At 46.2% G+C, this 20,252-nt stretch overlaps 1 protein-coding gene across 9 annotated transcripts in view; it reads left to right on the top strand.

Annotated features, from left to right (window-relative positions):
• The window catches only part of TULP4 (TUB like protein 4), a 248,201-nt gene that overhangs the window by 57,405 nt on the left and 170,544 nt on the right, over window positions 1-20,252 (top strand). For all 9 annotated transcript variants that reach the window (XM_051855194.2, XM_051855187.2, XM_051855193.2 and 6 more), the window contains one exon: window positions 3,145-5,335. In XM_051855194.2, coding sequence (XP_051711154.1) covers window positions 5,084-5,335 — 252 coding nt within the window. In that variant the 5' untranslated portion in view covers window positions 3,145-5,083. The remainder of the gene's footprint in view (window positions 1-3,144; window positions 5,336-20,252) is intronic.

Here is a 20,252-nt window from a genome sequence, read left to right as displayed (position 1 = left end):
CTTACCTGCTACACCATGGCACTAGCCCCAATCAGTCTTTCTGATGATCATAAATATTTTTCTTTTATATTACATCAGAACTCAACTAGGGGTGGTTCTTAAAGGCTGGTTGCAAGAAAGAATTTGAGCTGTAACAGTTTTTCATATTTGGTTACATTAAAATCCATTTGTCTCCCACCTTGAATAGATCTTCTCAAGTATAATTTGTATCATAATCATTGGACATTTGGTAAATATTCTTCAGTAAGTATGTGAATCTTCCAAATATCCAAATATCGACACATCTGAGTCTGCTTTGTGTTGCTGTAACCAAATTCCTATGTTTGGTTTCTTTATGAAGTAAAGAAATTTATTTAGCTGACAGTTTTATAGGCCAAAAGTCCAGGGTGGGTGGCCCCATTCAGTTAACCTCTTGTAAGGACTTCATGGCAGATGGCACTGCAGTGGGTTGTGCAAATGTGGGGCAAAAAAAAACAACAACCAACCAAACAAAAAAAAAACAAACCTACATGGTGAGACGGGAAGCCAGAGACATTTCGGGGTCAGCTTGCTTTAACAATCTGATGTTGAGGCAACCACCCAACTCCTTTGAGACCTAACATGTTCCAAGAGACCACTTTAGCGGCTTTACCAGAATGATCATGACCGGTCACCTCCCGCTAGGCCCCATGGCTTAAAGGTCTTCCCACCTTCAGTGCTTCCATCCTGAGAACAAAGCTTCCAGTACAGGAATCTCTGGGGGACAAACTACATCTGAACCATAGCTGTGCACAACTAAATGTGAAAGAAATACAACTCAGGGGTCGGCGCTGTGCCGTAGCAAGAAAAGCTGCCACCTGCAGTGCCAGCATCCCATATAGGCGCTGGTTCTATTCCTGGCTGCTCCACTTCTGATCCAGCTCTCTGTGGTGGCCCAAGTCGTTGGGCCTCTGCACACCGACATTGGAGACCTGGAAGAAGCTCCTGGCTCCTGGCTTTGGATGGGCCCAGCTCTGGCTGTTATGGCCAGTTGAGGTGTGAACCAGAAGATGGAAGACTTGTCTCTCTCTGCCTCTGCCTCTCTGTAATTCTGCCTTTCAAATAAATAAATACATCTTTTTTTTTTTTTTAAACAAAGAAATACAATTCAGAACTGCACATTGATAAGACTCCCAGTTGTATGAGGAGTGACTTTTTAAGTGTTAACGAGCAATCACACTCACAGTGACAGATGTTGGCTTCCCCCAAGTTGTAATTTTGACTTGAAAGCTCACCTTTTATCACTGGCAACAAATATTGTTGATTGTTTTCCTTACAATAACAAGCTCACTTTGTTCAAGGAAATGTCTGCTACATATCCAAGCCAGTATAACCATGATTTGTTATTTACTGTTTCCATGGTATAACATGCAAAAGCAACTAGTTCAATTTGCAATTTGAACTATAGCACAAGTGCTTTTCCTTGGGACTTCCAAGGCACTTCAGTAGTGCACAGAAGTGTTTTATGAGTACTTACTATTCTGGAGACAGATTAAGATATTTAATCAAGTTAATAGCTTATCCTCCTGCATCAAGGATATTCTTCAATTTGATTGGTACCATTGATGCCCGTACCTCCATCTGGGTTAAAGAGCAGCAGTTTGATCCACTTCTGCTGTCGCACCATTGGTACAAATGTTCACTCAGGAAATAGGGCAGGTGATGTCTCAGCATTATTGGGAAAGCAGTTTTAATAATGGAATCTTGCTGGGATTTAATTCCCATAGGCCAGTGGTTCACAACAGCCTTGTCTCTTGGCCAGCAGCACCAGCATCGCTGGGCTCCACCCTACCCCTTCAGTGGCCAGGCACTCAGGTAACTTTGAGCCCTTTGGGAAGTAGACTTGGGGGGGAGATCAGGGTTACAGGCCGGACAGGCAGGAGTAAGGAGAGCAGGATGCGTTTACGGCCGATAGATGCTCTCGCACTTTGTTGCTAGCAGACAATGTAAAAACTGAGAAAACAGCTGTGTTTTGCTCTGTGACCTGCCAGCAGTCGGGGGTAGAGGTTTTCTTTTTAATTTTAAAGGCCCTTGCTGTTTTGTGTCCTTGGGGAGTATCTTTCACTCATAGTGAGAAAATCAATTCAGATAACTTACCTAGCCCATTGACTCTTACTCCTTCTCCTCTTCTCCTTCCTTTTCCTCCTCTTCCTTCTCCTCTTTTTCCTCCTCTCCCTCCTTCTCCTCTTTTTCCTCTTCCTCCTTGTTAAATTTTAAACATTTATTTCTGAGACAGAAAACTTGGTGTCTGTTGGTTCAATCCCCAAATGTTATGGTGGTGGTGGTGTGTGTGAAGCTGGGAAGCTAGGGATTCAGTCCAGGTCCTTTTTTTTTTTGACAGGCAGAGTTAGAGACAGAGAGAAAAGTCTTCCTTCCGTTGGTTCACCCCTGAAATGGCTGCTACGGCCGGCACACTGCACCCATCTGAAGCCAGAAGCCAGGTGCTTCCTCCTGGTCTCCCATGTGGGTACAGGGCCCAAGGATTTGGGCCATCCTCCACTGCCCTCCCGGGCCACAGTGGAGAGCTGGACTGGAAGATGAACAACTGGGACAAGAACCTGGGGTGCTGGCACTGCAAGTGGAGGATTAGCCTAGTGAGCTGCGGCACCGGGCAATCTAGGTCTTCTACGTGAGTGGCCTCAACTGCTTGAGCCATGACGGCTGCCTCCTGGAGTGTGCATTAGCAGAAAGCTAGATCTGAGCAGAGCTGAGGCCCAAACCCAGGTCCTTTACCATGGGCCCTGGGAGTCTTAACCACTAGGCCAAATGCCCTCCCCTAGTCTCCTTTGGAGAGGACCTATATAAACAAGCACCTTGGAAGGGTGAAAGTCATGCATTCAGGACTGCGTGGTAGGCAAGAATAGAATGATTTTACTCAGATACGCCTAGCCACTGATGTATTTAATATAGTGTGCACAGCAGTCAGTCCCCTTAAGTTATAGGTTTTCTGGAAGTTGGTGGGGTGTATCTTTTTGCTACTTGAATTTTACCTGTCATTAGCTGTGTGCAATAGATGTAAGTGTAAAGGTAGGTCTCCAATTCCAGTTACACCAACTGTTCTGCTGGAACCTGTGTTCTTCAGTATTTTAAAGTTCGCTTATTTTTATATTCTTTTTTGTTTTACAGATTTGTAAAGCTCCAGGGCCTTCAAGCCGATTAATCTGATGGTTCCTGAAGTTGTTGGAAAGCAGTCGCCCCGTGTGCCAGCTGAAGAGTGTGTGTCTGTGTACGCTTAAGACCTTCTATTCAAACGCATTTACTCGAGAAGACAGTCTCATTCCTGTGCACACTTGGGAGTTTTACAACTTAGAAAAATTAATTTAAGAATCAGATGGAGCAACTTGACACCACTGGGCTCAGGAGCCCTGGGAGAAAAATACATCACTAATGGCCAGTTTTCCTTATGGTCTTCACGGGTAAAGAAAGTTTGCGAAGAGAAGAAAGAAAGAGAAAAAAAAAAACCTGGTACAGATTAAGCCTCAAAAATACCTCTCCGGTTTAAAGACGTAACTCAGTGAGAAGGTGACTTGGGAGAAGTGTGACTGCAAACATTGCGTGTGGGATCATGCAGTGTTTTCTGCACTTTATTTTTCTGTAGGTTTGGTAATTCAGATGTACCTTTGGGATTCTGGACTGGTTGTGGCTGGAGGAGAGCAAGTTCAGGTGTGATAGATAGGACAAGTCTGAACAGTGAACTGATCGCTTTGCTTTTTTTAGTTAACACTATTTGAGGAATTTTAATTTATTATTTCCCTTTTCCTTTTTTAATTCTGTAGGATAATATCTTAAAAGAGCAATTGAAACCTGTAATTACAAAATAAATATCCAGGCAGATCCAAGCAAAGCTTCCTTCTCCTTAGACTGCAGTGTGGCATTGGCAGCAGTCTCCGAGTGTGAAGGGGAAAGTGCCCATCAGCAGAGCATGGTGACTGGGGAGCTGTGCTGGCACTCTGACGCTGGCCTGCCTGTGTGACTTAAGGAATTGCCTTCCCCTGTGAGTCCAGAAAGGCTTGCATATAAGAGGAAGATTACTTGATGCACTTAATTCTGAGATAAGTTTTTTTCAGCAAAATGGAAAAGTACATGATCATTAGGAGCAGCCAAGGGGAGTAGTCACTGGGGGAGCACACGAGGAGTCTGGGGAAGAGGCAGGATCTGCAGCATAGCTCTGCCTGTCAGCAGGTGCACACAGGGCTCACACGGTGGACTTGGGGCCACTGACAGCGTTCAAGCCTTCTGCTTCGGCCAGCGAAGGGGCTTTCCCATCCTCCATGGCACCAAGGGGTGCACTGGGCGGCAGAGTTGTCCGAGGGAGCTCTGTGTCCTTGGGGTACAGGGCCGGGAAGTTTGTGGTTTTGAACAGTGAAGAAAGAATGTTTTTTTCTTCCTAAACTTGGACTGCTGTCTGCACAAATTCTGGTCTGTTTTGCACGGTTTGTGTGCCTTTTTTTCCCTTTATGCAATCTTTTTCAGCTTTAGCAGCAGACATTTGTCAAGTTGAGAAAACATGCCAGAGGATGGCTGCGGAAGGAAGGTGATCCTGTGTGGTCTGTCTCTGCGCCCGAACTTTGGGGACGAAAATTCCAGCTGGAGAGATTCTTAAAGCCTTAAGTTACTTGAAATCTATGTATTTGCAACCCTTTGTCTCTGGAATCACATTACACTAAACTGGAATCTCAGGCTGAATGAGAATAACCGAGTGGCGTAAGAAGAAGAAAACGGTTCCTTGGTCACCACTTACTGAAGATGCTCTTTCTCTAAAGGGCCAGCGTGTTCTTCCTCTAAGGACTTGAACCTGAAAATGGACACATGTTTTTTTAAGCATTACCTTTTCTTAGCAGACTGCCATCATCTTTTATAGAGGAAATTTTTCACTATGCATTTGGTGGATCTTTATAAATTCCTGACCTTCTAATTAGATCTCAGTCAGTCTTAATTTAAAGGGGGAAAAAAGCAACGGAAGCCAACCACAGAAATAAAATAAATAAGCCAATGAAAGAAATTGGTTTGAATTTTCCAGCATTAAACATTATTTTTTAAATAAAAGAGTTCGTTGCAGAAAAGTATGTATGCAGCGGTGGAGCACGGGCCTGTGCTGTGCAGTGACTCCAACATCCTGTGCCTGTCCTGGAAGGGGCGTGTCCCCAAGAGCGAGAAGGAGAAGCCGGTGTGCAGGAGGCGCTACTATGAGGAAGGCTGGCTGGCCACAGGCAACGGGCGGGGCGTGGTCGGCGTGACTTTCACCTCCAGCCACTGCCGCAGGGACAGGAGTACGCCACAGAGGATAAACTTCAACCTGCGGGGCCACAATAGCGAGGTGAGCTGTGGGTTTGTTTTGCTTGGTATCTCGTCACTTCCGGCGGTCGTTTGAGCCTGGAACCTCTTTGGCTTCAGTTTCTTAGACGTGGTGCTGTAGCAGTGAGACTCCGAGCTGGGACTTCTGTCTCCTGTGCTGCCACCAGAAAGATGCTATGGCAGCTGCACTCCCTGCTGAAGCGGGTCACGGCTATTTGTCCCATGCCGCTTTTCTCCCCTCCGTGTGAAAGTGGCTGCCACCTCTCTGAAGGGGTCTGGGCAGTGGGAGGAGTGCAGGAGGCGTTTTGAGTAGGTGGTCTTAACCAGCCCCTCGTGCCATGGGAGTCTTCCTGGGCTGTGGCAGTGAGCCCTCCCCTGTGTAAGACTGACCTCGTGAAAAGTAAAAACAGTGCCACCCTCATCCTGCCCAGTAAGCATCCGTGTTTCTTTGGTGATGGTTTAACGCCTGGCCTGTGTTTCTTGTACTTAGACTGTGAAACATCACAGTTTTTCACATCTGTAGAGTATATTACATTGAGGTTATTATGTATTTGTATAAATAGATTTCTCCGGTCTTCTAGAACTTAGTAGCATTATCTAGGAAATTTATTCAACCAACATTTAGTGAGTCAAGTGTTAGGAGCTGTATTTAAAAGAAGAGCATGGTTGATAATTTCTTCCAAAGGTTTATTTGTTACAGCACCTTGATGGTATTCATGCTTCATTGTTCTAGTTGGGTGTTTTCCTTTGAAGAAACCGAGAGTATTTTAGGCATCTTAAAATGTCATTTTGATAGTTATTGAGTAACTGTCATAAAGGAGCAAGAACGTGTTTGAATCTCGTCTTAGTTCACTTGGAAAACTATATCTAAATACCTGGCACCGTGACTTTTAGACATTGTGGGCTTCCTTCTCCCGGCCGTCCTCGACCAGGGCGTCAGCGTGCGAGGGCTCTGCTGGAGTCCTCTTAGGGCAGAGCACCAGTGCCTTCTCCCCAGAAAGAATGGGAGGCTCTGCTGGGGCCACGTTCCTGAGGGCACTAGTGCATCCACGAGGGCTCTGGCCTTGCAGCCTAATCACCCCGAAGACCCCACTCGGTGGTATCAGTGCCACCGCCTTGGGGGCTAGCACTGTAACGCATGGGCTTTGAAGGCCACGTCCATGGAGACTACAGGGTTGTTTAAGCTCCAGCTAGATCAAGATGCAGAGCACTGAAGGTCCCGGCTCCCCCTTCCCAGGGTTGCCATCCTTTGTCCATTCTCGCTGTTACAACAGAGGTTTCGTGCTCACAGGTCTGAAGGCCATGGCATGTTTGGTGTCTGGTGAGAACTGGCTCTCCACAGACAGCACCTTGTCGCATCATCACTTGGCAGACGGAGCAGAAGGCTCCCTCAGACCTCGTTTGTAAGGGAACTGATCCCATGCCCGAGAGCAGAGCCCTCGTGACCTCGTCCTCTCTAAGGGCCCTGCCTTTTAAAACTGCCACAGTGGGGACTAGGATACGCTCAGCAGCTTCTCATTGCTGCCCAAGGTACCGAGACTAGCTACTAGGGAGGAAAGAAAGATTGGTCTAGCTCACCGTTTCGGAGGCCGGAAGTTCGGATGGCTTGAGCGGGCTGTGGTGAAGGCCCGAGGGAGATGGTAGGGCGTGTGCAGGGAGGGATCACATGGTAAGACAGGGACCAGGGTTAAACATAGCGTTCTCAGGAACTACCTTCTGATGATAAGCCCTCAGTGACCTTCGACCCTTCACTAGGCCCCACCTCGAAACACCAACTTGCATTAAATTCCTACCATCTTAGTACTTTTAATTTATAGTTTCGGGATTTAAAATCCTGTTTTAGGTCAGGGACCAAATCATATTTAAAACATAACCGGTTTCAGTATTTGGGATGAAGACAAGCATTCAGACCATTGCACCTCCCCCCGCCGCCCAGAGGTTACTCACATTCTGAACTCTGTCACCACTTTATGGCAGTGGAATCATTCACTGTATATATTCTATGTCTGGCTTCTTTCCCTCAACATAATGTCTCTGAGATTCATCCAGGGTGTGTGTATTATATGTTTTTTTTAAATTGATGCTAATTTTCCACTGCAGGAAAGTGACACAGTTTTTCCGTTCTGCTGTTGATGGGCATTTGGATTGCTTCCATTTTAGGCTATTATGACTGTAAACATTGTACACGTATCTCTTTGGACCTGTGTGCTCAGAAGGTGGAATTCTGGAGTCATAGTGTTGGCATACATTTAGATTTAGTAGAAATGGCTAAACGGGTGTCCAGAGTGGTCGTACCATCAGTGTAGAAAAGTTTTCAGTGTGAAACTAGATGTATTTAGGAATTGTTTTCCAGCATGATTTACTTAGAAACTTCTTTTTTTACTGATTTTTTTACTTAATTTACTAAGAAACTTCTTTTGAATTTGCATTTTTCCTATTAAAAGGAAGTTTTATGCAAATAATTGTTTCACAGTACTTCTGTACTTTTTAAAAAAAATTATTTGCTTGAGAGAGTTACAGGGTGCAGGGGAGAGGGGAACAGAGAGAGAGGGGGCGATATCGTCTATCTTTTGGTTTACTGCTTAGATCTAGGCTGCAACAGCCAGGACTGGGCCAGGCTGAAGCCAGGTCTCCCGCATGGGTGGCAGGGACCCATCCATTTGGGCTGCCATCTGCTTTCCTGGACCATTAGCAGGGAGCTGGATCAGAAGCGGAGCAGCTGAAACGTGAACCCATGTGGGCTGCTGGTGTTGCTGGCCACAGCTTTACCCACAGCTCCAGCCCCACTTGTTTACTTGCTACAGTGGCTTTGTACACACAGCTTTGTGTGTGTATGTGTAAGTAAGTAAGTAATTTTGAAGTGGATACTCTTTTTTTAAATACTTGCTTATTTATTTGAAAAGCAGAGTTAGAAGCAGAGAGAGAGAGAGATCCTCTGGGTCACTCCCCAAATGGCTGCAATGGCAGGAGCTGCGCTGATCTGAAGCCAGGAGCCAGGAGCTTCTTCTGGGTCTCCCAGAAGAAGAGGTAGGTGCAGGGGCCCAAGGACTTGGGTCATCTTTCACTGCTTTCCCAGGCACATCAGCAGGGAGCTGGATTGGAAATGGAGCAGCTGGGACTCAAACAGGCACCCCTATGGGATGCTGGCACTGCAGGCAGAGGCTTTACCTGCCACAGAGCTGGCCCTGAAGTGGATACTCTTAAAATATATTTTTTCTGTGAATATGTAACAAATTACCACAGACTTTGTGGCTTGAAGTAGCCCCCATTGCTGGTCTTGAAGTTCTGGAGGTAGGAGTCCTAGTGTGTTGTTGCGGGGGCTGCTGCTCAGGGTCTCCCACAGGCTGGGAAGAGGTGCCAACTGAGCCTTAGGGCCTCTGAGACTCAGGGCTGACTTCCAGCTTCACTCGGGTGGTTGTGGTCGTAAACTGAGGTCCTCGGGTAGTAGGGACCACTGCCACGTGCATTTGCTGTGGTTTCGCGTCCTTCTTACCTTCTCTGGATAGACCAGAGGAGATTATCCAGTGTGCACCCTGGGGATGTGGCGTTAGAATTCCACCTGCCATAAAAGAAAGGATTATAATTCACAGTGGTCCACTGCTTCACTGTTGAAACTAGTTTGTGTGAGTTTTTCACTGTGCGTTTTTACTCTTAGTTCATTTCTCTTTGTCATACTAGAATATGTTCCGATGGTTGAGTGCCTTCCAAGTAGAGTGAACCACTTTCCAGGTTTTACAGACCTGTCAGCACCGGGAGGTGGTTGTCATCCCCCTGCCCGGTGCCGGGCTCGGTACAGGACCTTCCCGCCTCGTGACCACCTGTGGCTCAGAGCTGGCTCTCGGCTCTTACTTCCCTGTTGCAGGAAGAACGCTCGGGCTTCCGGATGTCGAACAGCTAGCTCGTCTACCTCTGTGCTGTTCGTGTGGAGGGGAGATGGAACTCAGTACAGGGGTCTGTCATTCTCCTTCACCTTGTCTCTGTGTTCTTAAGGATTCTGAAAATGGCAAGTCTTCTCTAAGTAATGTCACGGCGAGCCTGGCCTTGTCGGCATCCAGTGTTTCAGCTGCAGGCGTGTTTGTTTTATTACGGATGCTGCTGAGACCTGCTGGGTGTGCGTGTGTGGTGGTGGGGGTGGGGGGCGGGTGTTAGATAACTGGTGAGTCTGCCTCGTATTACTTTTCTGAAAATTTTTAAATTCTGAATTTCAGAATTTTGCTGTGTGCAATTGTTCTGGATCAAGGATTGTGAACCTGTGTCTTTAAGAGAATCTCGGAGAGAAACCTGAGGTTTCTCCTTTTCTGTTTCATTTCCAGGGAGAATGATATCTAAGTCATCAATGTGACTAAGGTGGCTGCTGACTTACCTAACCTTCATTCCCTCTGTACCACAGTCATCCCCACCCGACTTGCCGTTAGAGGTCTGTTGCAGGAAGTGTTGCAAGATTTTGCGTGTATTTCTGACCATACAACATAACCAAGTTGCAGAGGTCAGATCTCGTAATCTGTTGATTTTACAACTGAATTAGAAAAGCTGAGGGGTGGTGCTGTGGCGTAGTGGTAGGCTAAGCCGCTGCCTGCGGTGCTGGCATCCCATATGGGCGCTAGTTCGTGTCCCGGCTGCTCCTCTTCCAATCCAGCTCTCTGCTATGGCCTGGGAAAGCAGTAGAAGATGGCCAAGTCCTTGGGCCCCTGCACCACATGGGAGACCCAGAAGAAGCTCCTGGCTCCTGGCTTTGGATCAGCTTACTGCCAGCCATTCAGGCCATCTGGGGAGTGAACCAGCAAATGGAAGACCCCTCTTCTCTGTCTCTCTTGTCTGTAACTCTGCCTCTCAAATAAATAAAAAATATTAAAAAAAAAAAAAACCTGAGTGGTAGAGCATTTGTTTCATTCAGTGCTTTTGTAGAAAATCTGTTTTGGATTATGTAGTGTTTAACAAATGTTACTTAACATTTTTAAGTTATCAATTTACTCAAACAGACTGGATCTGAAATTAAATCCTGTTATAAATGTTTGCATCCAGTCTTCTAGCCTAGTTTGCTTTTCCACATTGTTTGTTCTCTTGTTAGACATTTGCAGTAAAATGCTATCAGCTTCTATTCCAGGCAGGGGCAGTTCCTATCCTTTAATGAGTAGCTTCGTATTTGGTAAATGTGCAGACAGTTCTAGTTGATGGTCTCACTTGGAGTTCTACATTCGGTTTCGTCTGTGAGGTACTTTTTTCTCTCCTCTTCCACACTCCTTGCTCCATCCCGTCTGTGCACTGAACAGACTTCTCTGGTTGCACCAGCACTTTATTGCAGTTATCTACTTGCATTGTTTGGCGAAACTGAGCTGAAAGTTTGTCTTTTCTTTTGATTTTATGTTCCTCACCTGTTGTTATTTATTATTTTTAGTTTTAGTTTTCATTTATTTACTTGAGAGAGCAGAGAGAGATCACTCTCATCCTTTGGCTCGTTCCCTGTTCCCCAAATGCCCACAACAGCCAGACCTGGGCTGGGGCCAAGGCCAGGAGCCAGAAGACTCAATGCAGGTATCCTGTGTGGGTGGCAGGAGCTCAGTTATCTCCACATCTCTGCTTCCTCCTGTGGCCTGCATTAGTTGGAAGCCGGAGTCAGTAGTGAAGAGTTGAACAGTGAGTCCAGGCGCTCCAGACTGGGACATGCACACCTGAAGCACGGAGCCTGTGCCTCCCTCGCTGTAAACGTAAGTGTCACCAGGCACGCATCTTGTCTGGATTCTGTATCTCAGTTGGCTTTGAACCCACCTCCATACCGATGACTCCTGTGTTTATATTTTAGCTGTTGCCTCCTTGTAGATCCAGGCTGCATTTTCTTTCTTTCTTTCTTTCTTTTTTTAAAGATTTATTCATTTATTTGAAAGAGTTACGGAGAGACAGAGGCAGTGAGAGAGAGAAAGGTTTTCCATCTGCTGGTTTGCTCCCCAGATGGCTGCAACGACTGGGCTGGATCAAGTTGAAACCAGGAACTGGGAATTCAGTCCAAGTCTCCCATGTGGGTGGCATGGACCCAAATACGTGAGCCCTCATCTGCTGCCTTCCTAGGTCGTGTATTATTAGCAGAGAGCTGGCCTGGACATGGAATGGGTGGGATTTGAACGAGGCACCCTGGTAGGAGATGGTGCTGTTCGAGGTGACATGTAAATTGTTGTACCAAACATCCGCCTTGACAAACCACTTCAGATCTGAAAAATGATCACACAGGATTTAACATAGTCAACAGTACACATTAATTCTAGTGATACTGTCGCTCCCCCTCTTCGTGGAGGAACGACACAAGACCCTGCGCTGTTCTTTCGTCTGCTCGGCCCTCCCCGGGTTTGCTGCTGGTTCTTCCCGGGTTGGCTACTATCCCTTCCACCTCCGTGGAAGGGCAGTTCCCCCTGGCCACATTCCCCACTTCTGCAGGGGAGCGGCACACCGCCGGCCGGCTCTCTCGGGGGCTGCACAGGTATTCCTTCAGATAGATGTTCCCCTTAGATGTTCCCGGTGCATGCCGTCTCTCTCCTCCTTTATAGTCCTCTTCCGCCAATCCCAACTCGGCTGCCCACACGCCGAGCACGCTGCTCTCCTCCAATCAGGAGCAGGTCCCACAGTCTATTGGTTGAACTGGAGGCAGCTGTGCAGAAGCCGCTTTCCTCTCTCCCAGCGCCACACTGCGGGAGAGCAGATGCATAGAATAAGTCCCAATTCCAGCAACAGTATAGTCCGAGTTGCTCCCCACATGATACTACTTGGCTCATTTTGGTTGTAGTCAACAAAAATTCGCTGCAAATCTTTTGTCTTATGATTTCTTCATAGAAAGTGACCTTTATTTCTGATAAGGCAACTGTGCTATCTTCAGGATGGATGTAGGGATGATGTTTGTTTTCCTGTCGGCTTGGCTTGTCTTTTTCCCCTTTCTGTTTCTGTTTTTTTTTTGTATCTCTATTCTGAGAAGTTCTAGCTGTGCCACTTAGCAAGCTGCTGTGATCCCATTCGAGTCTTGCAGGTCGGTAGGTTACTCGTGGTTAAGCTGAGGTAGTAATTCCTTTCCTCCAGAGTTCAGAGGATATCTGAACTATTCATATTCTTGAAAGCGCTTTGGAAGTGGTAAAAGTAGTATATGAATAAATGATGCTGGTATGGCACTCTGTACCCTACTTAGCTCTCTGCCCTCCCTTGTGATAGCGTCATGTACACAGAAACTGTTACTGTGCTGATTCATGACACCATTGGCAGTGTTTCTGGATTTGTGTTCCACAGTTTAGATCTGGAAACACAAACGCATTTGGCAGAGATTGATCGCATCTTTGTCCTGGCCTGGCGCTGGGTGGGTTAGCCACCCACAGTGACAGTGCGCTGTGTACCTGACGTCCCTTTCTGCATTGACACGCCAGTCACTTACAGAAAGAAAGCTGTGAGTCCCCAGGGAACAAAGGATGAGGCTTGCCAGAATCTCCACTCTCCTTGGAGTGAAGCCTTGTGAAACAGAATTTCAGTCGTGGTCTTCTCGGCGGTGCAGGGAGAGAGCCACATGCTAGCTTCAGAGGAGGCTGTTTCTCTCTTCTGTGAGGGGGAGGGACACTGCCTCCTGGACCCACGTAAGCACGAGTATGCCGCTTCGTGGATCAGGTTCCAGCATCTGCAGCCAGATGCCATCAGAGCCCAGCTGACAGCACGGGGACTTGTCCGTACGCTTCTGCCTGCCCTGCAGTGATGTTCTTTGTACCTTTTGACTGTGCTGTGAAATGCTTATGCATTGTAACGGGGGTTTTATCCATTTGGGCGTTCGGAACTTTGATGAGTTTTAGTGGGGGAAGTTTAACCCAGAGCACAGCCTTACATAATTTGACTTAACACAGACGTGTGGATATGGCTGTTTCTGTGCTTAATGTGTTCTGCATGTAGATATGCTTAAATTTGAAGTGTTACATAATCATGTGTTCATGACCGAGTTAAAATTAAATGATTAATGACTTGATGTTAATGACTCACTTTATGTGGCTCTTTCGGTGAGCATATTTCTTTAAGAAAGATTTATTTATTTATTTGAGAGATGGAATTAGAGAGGGACAGACAGAGAGGTCTTCTACCTGCTGGTTCATTCCTCAGATGGCTGCAACGGCCGGAACTGGGCCAATCCGAAGCCAGGAGCCAGGATCCTCCTCTGGGTCTCACACATGGGTGCAGGGGCCCAAGGACTTGGGCCATCTTCCACTGCTTTCCCAGACCATAAACAGAGAGCTGGACTGGAAATGGAGCAGCTGAGACTCGAACCAGTGCCAGCGCCATAAGTGGAGGTTTAACCTACAGTGTCACAGCACTGGCCCTGGTGAACATATTTTACCATTCTGGATGACCATAGCTGCCATGCCATTAAGTGTTTCCTTACTGGATGCCCAGCCTCACTCAGTGAGGTTCATCTAATCCAGAGAGGGTGCAGTTGGTGGGGAAAAGCCCTTGTTAGGGTCATCTACGGGTAGTAGGTGATAAGGACATGAGAAACTAGAACCTCTCAACCTTTTCCTATAGTTCTGTAGATAAACTTGCTTTATGGAATGAAACAAGCAATGGAAATTATTGAGGAGCTGGCGTTGTGGTGTGGCAGGTTAAGCTGGTGCTTACAATGCCAGCATTCTGTATGACTGGTGGTTTGAGCCCCAGCCGCTCCACCTCCCATCCAGTTCCCTGCTGATGCACCTGGGAAAGCAACAGAAGATGGTCCAAGTACTTGGGCCCTTGTACCCATGTGGGAGACTCAGATGAAGTTCCTGGCTTCAGCCTGGCTGTTGTGGCCATTTGTGAAATGAACTAGCAGATAGAAGATTGCTTTCTCTCTGTCTCTCCTTCTCTATCTAACTTTGCCTTTCAAATAAATAAATAAATAGATAAATAAAATCTTTCTTTAAAAAATGAATTTTATATCCTGGAAAGGAATCTAATCCACTAAAATGCCCCTATTAGAATTTGGCTGGATGTTTGGTTTTCTTTTCTTTTTTTAAATTTTATTTGAAAGAGTTCCAGAGAGAAAAAAGGAAAGACAGAGAGCTCTTCCATCTACTTGTTCACTCTGCAAATGGCTGTAACGTTCAGGACGGGACCAGGCTGAAGCCAGGAGCCAGGAGCTTCTTCCAGGTCTCCTGTGTGGGTGAAGGGACCCAAGCACCTAGGCCATCCTCTGCTGCTTTCCCAGGAGCACTAGCAGAAAACTGTGTCATATGTGGACCAACCGGGACTTGAACTGGCACCCATGTGGGATGTCAGTCCTGTAGCTAGCAGCTTAACCCACTATGCCACATGTGGATGTTTGCTTTTCATCTGCCACCTTTTTTTTTTTTTAAAGTTTATTTATTTTATTTCAAAGTCAGAGTTACACAGAGAGAGGAGGAGAGGCAGAGAGATCTTCCATCTGCTGGTTCACTCCCCAGGTAGCTTCAATGACCAGAGCTGTGCCGATCCAAAGCCAGGAGCCAGGAGCTTCCTCCTGATCTTCCCACGTGGGTACAGGGGCCCAAGGACTTAGGCTGTCTTCTACTGCTTTCCTAGTGCATAGCAGAGAGCTGGATCGCAAGTGGAGCAGCCGAGATTCAAACTGGTGCCTATTTAGGATTCTGGAACTGCAGGTGGGGGTTTTACCCGCTATGCCACAGCATCGGCCCCTGCCACCTTTTTTGTTAAAGATTTCTTAAGTTGGAAAAATTGAATGTAAGGACCTTCATAGTTGAGACTGGGAGAATGGAGTAGTATATCAATGAAGGAAGCATGCCATTTCAAAAATAGTTCATTGGGACCGGTGCTTTAGCCTAGTAGGCTAAGCCTCCACCTATAGTGCCGGCAACCTGGATGCTCCACTTCTGGTCCAGTTCCCTGCTTATGGCCAGGGAAAGCAGTGGAAGATGGCCCAAGTGCTTGGGCCACTGCACCCACATGGGAGGCTTGGAAGAAGCACCTGGCTCTGGACTTCTGATCAGCCCAGCTCTGGCCATTGTGGCCATCTGGGGAGTGAACCAGTGGATGGAAGATGTTTCTCCCTGTCTCTCCCTCTCTCTGTAACTCTGCCTCCGAAATAAGATATTTTTTTAAGATTTTTTTATTTAGTCACCAAGTTCCCTGAGTATAGCCATAATTAGCTTCATTTTCATGGAGAGTCTGCCTTTATTTTATGCCAGACCTGAAGAAATGGGGGTGAGTGGATGTGTGCTGGGCTGGGTTACTGCAGAGCTTGGCAGGGGATAGACGGAGGATGTGCCATGTGCACAGTGGTCCAGGAATCTTTCTCAGGAGATAAGCGCATGACCTGGACCTTGCAACACATTTTGGTTCCATCAGCATTGCAAGCTCATGCTAGGCTGGACTGTGGGGACTTTGGCTCCACAGTGGTGGAGCAGATGCTGTTCCTGCCCAGGTCACCTGGGTGTTGCAGGACAGTGTCATTTGCATGGAAATAATGTTGCTGCGATAGCTAGCCATATGCCATACGTTCAAAGGTTCTGTTTTTATTTAAAAAAAATATATATTTGAGAAGCAAGTGCGCGTGTGCACACACACACACGCATACACACACACACTGAGCTCCCATCTGCTGGTTCACTTTTCAGTTGCCTGCAGTGGCTGGGAGGAGGTGGGGAGGACATGGGAGGCTGATGCTGGTAGTTGGGAACTCAATGCATGTCTCCCACTTACGTGGCAGAAGCTCAACCACTCAGGCCATTACCTGCTTTCTTCCAGGATGTGCGTTAGCAGGAAATTCAAATGGGGAAGTAGAGCCAGGACCTGAAGCTGGGCGCTCCAAGAGATGTGGGTATCCCAAATGTGGCTTAATTGCTAGGCCAGACCTGTAGTAGTTTTTCTAAGTGCATTACGTTCCTTATTTTGTTTAGACCACATGACAGCTCTCTGCAGCTCTGTATTATCATTTCTGTGTTACAGTTGAAGAGTCCAAGGTTCACAGACACCGTGGACATTGTCCAAGGTCACAGAGCTAGATGATGGCTGATTTGACTTGAATTTGTTTCTATGTGGATCCTTCCACAAGACACTGCTTTAAGAAGGTGAAGGAAGAGGCACCATCGTAAGGATACAAGAGTTTTGAATGACTGTGATGTGTTTTGGTCACTAAGGAGTTTGGTGAAGTGCTGGAAAGTGGTGGAAGGTAGAGCTAGATGGCATGTGGGACCAGACATAAATGGTCTTGATAAAAACAATGCCTGTGAATGTTCATGGGATGAAAGAAGACCATGCTCAGAAGTAGCGTTGGGATAGCTGGATCTTTGACAGATCTAGTTTTAGTTTTTTGAGGAAGTTCCATACTGTTCTCCATCATGACTGTACTCATTTGCATTTCCATCAACAGCATGAGAGTTCCCCTTTGTCTACAACCTCACCAGCATGTGGGTTCTTTTTTTGTCTTTTTGATAATAGCCATTTTAACTGGAGATGACAGCTCATTGTGGTTTTGATTTGTGTTTCTCTGATGGCTAGTGATCTGGAGCGTGTGTGTGTGTGTGTGTGTGTGTGTTTGGTTTGGTTGTCGTTTGGAAAATGTGTATTCAGATCCTATGCTTTTTTTTTTGTTTAACTGGATCGTTTGCTTTCTGAGTGGATGATTTTTTCCTTGTGTACTCTGGACTTTGTCAGATGTGTAGCTTGCAGATGTTTTCTCCTGTTGTGTCAGCTGTCTCTTCCCTCTGCTATGCAGAAGCTTCTTTGTCCTCTGTAATCCCACTTGTTTTATTTTTGCTTTTGTTGGTTGTGCTTTTGAGGCCTTAAACAAAAATTTGTTGCCTGTGTCAGTGTCTTGAAGCGTTTCCCCTATGCCTTCTTCTAGTAAGTTCATAGTTCAGATCTTAAATTTAGACTTTTGATCCATTTTTTGCTGATTTTGCGATAGTGCGAGAGGTAGGGGTCAAGTTTCAATCTTCTACATATGAATATCCAGTTTTCCTAGCACCATTTACTCAAGGGACTGTTCCTTCTCCAGGGGCTATTTTTGGCACCCTTTTCAAAGATCACTGGATTATAGATGCATAGGTTAACTTCTGGGATCTCTCTTCTTTTCTGCTAGTCTCTGCATCTGATTTTATACCAGCACCATGCTGTTTGGTTATAGTTTTTCTGTTATGTATATTAAAATCTGGTATTCTGATGCTTCCAGGTTGGTTCCTTTGTGCAAGATTGGTTAGCCTATCTGGGGTGAAAAACACATTTTAAAAATGTGTCTTATACACTCTGACCTCAGAATCAGCCCTTAAGGCATTCTGATCTGATTGAAAAGCCCATGAGAGCATTTCAGGCATGGAAAGCCAAGACACTGTGGCCAAAAAAAAAAAAAAAATCTTACATCAAGGATCTCCGTGAGTGAGACCCTAGTGGAAAGAACGGGCCATCAAAGGACGTACTTTTCTCTGAAGGGAGGAGATAACTTCTGCTTTGCCTTTGGCCTTGCCTAAATACTGACAGAGACTGTGATCTCAAAAGGCTTCCATAGTCCAGGCAGCTCATGTCAAGAGGCTTGGGTGGTCACTGACGTCAGACGTAAGAGTGTTAATTGTTAAATTAACAACAAGAGTCACCGTACACTAACTCCCCATGCAAGACCTCTGTCCTAAATGAGTCATACTATGAAATTTAACTGTAAAACTTGCTCTCAGTTTTTTATGTTTTGTGTGTGTCTGTGTGTGTGTACGCGCGCGCACACGTGCAAATAGTTAAAAATTTACTTAGTATAGAGTTTGTCTTTGTATAAAATTAATTAAAAATGAATCTTAATGGAGAATAGGACTGGGAATGGGAGAGGGAGGAGGACAGGGGAAGGGAGTGGATGTGGGAGGGCGGGTATGGTGGGAAGAATCACTGTATTCTTGAAAATGTACTCATGAAATTTATACGCATTAAGTAAAAGGTTTCTAAAAAAAGTGTCTTATGAATTCTTAATTTGAACAGGGAACTTTCCTAGCAGAAGTAGGAATGGGACTATTGCTTTATATTCAGGTCAAAATTTTGTTTCACCTAAACTGGTTTACCTATTTTTATACCATAGCTCAAAATATGAGTTAATTTATAAGTTTATTTTTTATCACAGTAATACTTACACATGGGTAAGTGCTAATTATGGAAAAACAATAGTAGTGCTCCAACTCCTGTTTCTTCCCCACCTGCCTCTTGTCCTGCTACTCACCAGCTGATTTTATTATCTTTTCGATGAATCCACTTTAGGATTTTGCCTGTTGAAATCAGTCTATCTTGGTGACTTTTTCTTTGTTACTCATCCCAGTTTTGGCCAACTACACAGGCATCCCAGTATTGCCACAGTCATTGATTAGCCATTATTCAGTGTTTACATTATTTACACTGTGCCACTCTTATACCCACATGGAACCAAGTATGAAATTATATTTACTTTTCCCATTCTTTTCTTTATGATAAAAATTTTATTCCATCCCCCTCTCCAGGGGCTTAGTTTCCTTATCATTTGCAAAATGTTCCTTCTATCTTCAATATCTTCTTTGTCTTCTATCCGCTGGTTCACTCCCCAGTTGGCCACAATGGCCAGAGCTGCGCCGATCTGAAACCGGGAGTCAGGAGCTTCTTCTGGGTCTCCCACGCAGGTGCAGGAGCCCAAGGACTTGGACCATCTTCCACTGCTTTCCCAAGTCACAGCAGAGAGCTGGATCAGAAGTGGAGCAGCCAGGACTCAAACCGGCACCCATATGGGATGCTGGCACTGTAGGCAGCAGCTTTACCTGCTATGCCACAGCTCTGGCCCCTTCAATATCTTCTGCACATTCACAGCAATTAGGTGGTCTGGCAGTTCTGAAGTTTTGCCCCTTGGAGACCTCCATCTGGGAGTCCCTTGTGTTGTTGCTGCTCTCTGTTGCCCAGCTGATTTCCCAGACTTGCTTCTGTCGTCATCTCGGGAGCTCTCTTTTATCCCTTGTTCTGCCAGATCCACTGCATTTTGGATTTTATGTCATTGCCTCCCTCCCTCTCCCTCCCTCCCTCTCTTTTTATTTGAAAGGCAGGGGTAGGGAGGGAAGGAGAGCGAGCGAGTGAGGGCACAAGTGAGCACTTCCATCTGCTGGTTCATGCCCCAAATGGCCGCAGTGGCCAGGCCTGAGCCAGGCAGAAGTCAGAAAGCCCGGAGCTTCCTCTGTGGCTCCCACATGGGTTCAGGGGCCCCAGTACTTAGGCCATTCTGCAGCGCTTTCTCAGGTGCATCACCAGGGAGCTGGATTGGAAGTGGAGCAGCTGAGACTTGAATCAGTGCCCATACAGGGTGCTGGCACTCTAGGTGGTGGCTTAACCTTCTATGCCATAGAGCCAGCCACATGTCAATTTCTTTCTTGGTTTAACTTAATTTTGTTGGAGTATAATAATCTCCAGTATGCTAAGAATGAATTAAAAGTCATTCATTTTAAGACTTTGTATCTCTGAAAATGTCTTTATTCTGCCTTCACAGTTGATTGATAATTTGGCTGGGTATAGATTTCGAGGTTGGCTGTCAGAAGTGTGAAGGTGTTATTCTACTTTTGAACCTAGTTATTAGTTGAGGCCCCAGAGCCAGACTGCCTTTGTTTATCTATCTATCTGTCTGTCTGTCTATCTATCCATCCATCCATCCATCCATCCATCCATTTATTTTTAGAGATTTCTTTTATTTATTTGAAAGAGTTACAGAGAGAGGTAGAGACAGAGAGAAAGGTCTTCCATCTGCTGGTTCACTCCCCAGATGGCTGCAACGGCCCGAGCTGTGCCGATCTGGAGCCAGGAGCCAGGAGCTTCTTCCAGGTCTCCCACATGGGTGCAGGGGCCCAAGGACTTGGGCCATCTTCTACTGCTATCTCAGGCCATAGCAGAGAGCTGGATTGGAAGAGGAGTAGCCGGGAATAGAACCTGCACCCATATGGGGTGCCGGCACTTCAGACCAGGGCGTTAACCCA

This window comes from Oryctolagus cuniculus, chromosome 5, assembly GCF_964237555.1.
Source record: "Oryctolagus cuniculus chromosome 5, mOryCun1.1, whole genome shotgun sequence".
Classification (NCBI taxonomy): Eukaryota; Metazoa; Chordata; class Mammalia; order Lagomorpha; family Leporidae; genus Oryctolagus; species Oryctolagus cuniculus.
The sequence above is the reverse complement of the archived record's forward strand: the minus strand, read 5'-3'. Positions and strand labels throughout refer to the sequence as shown.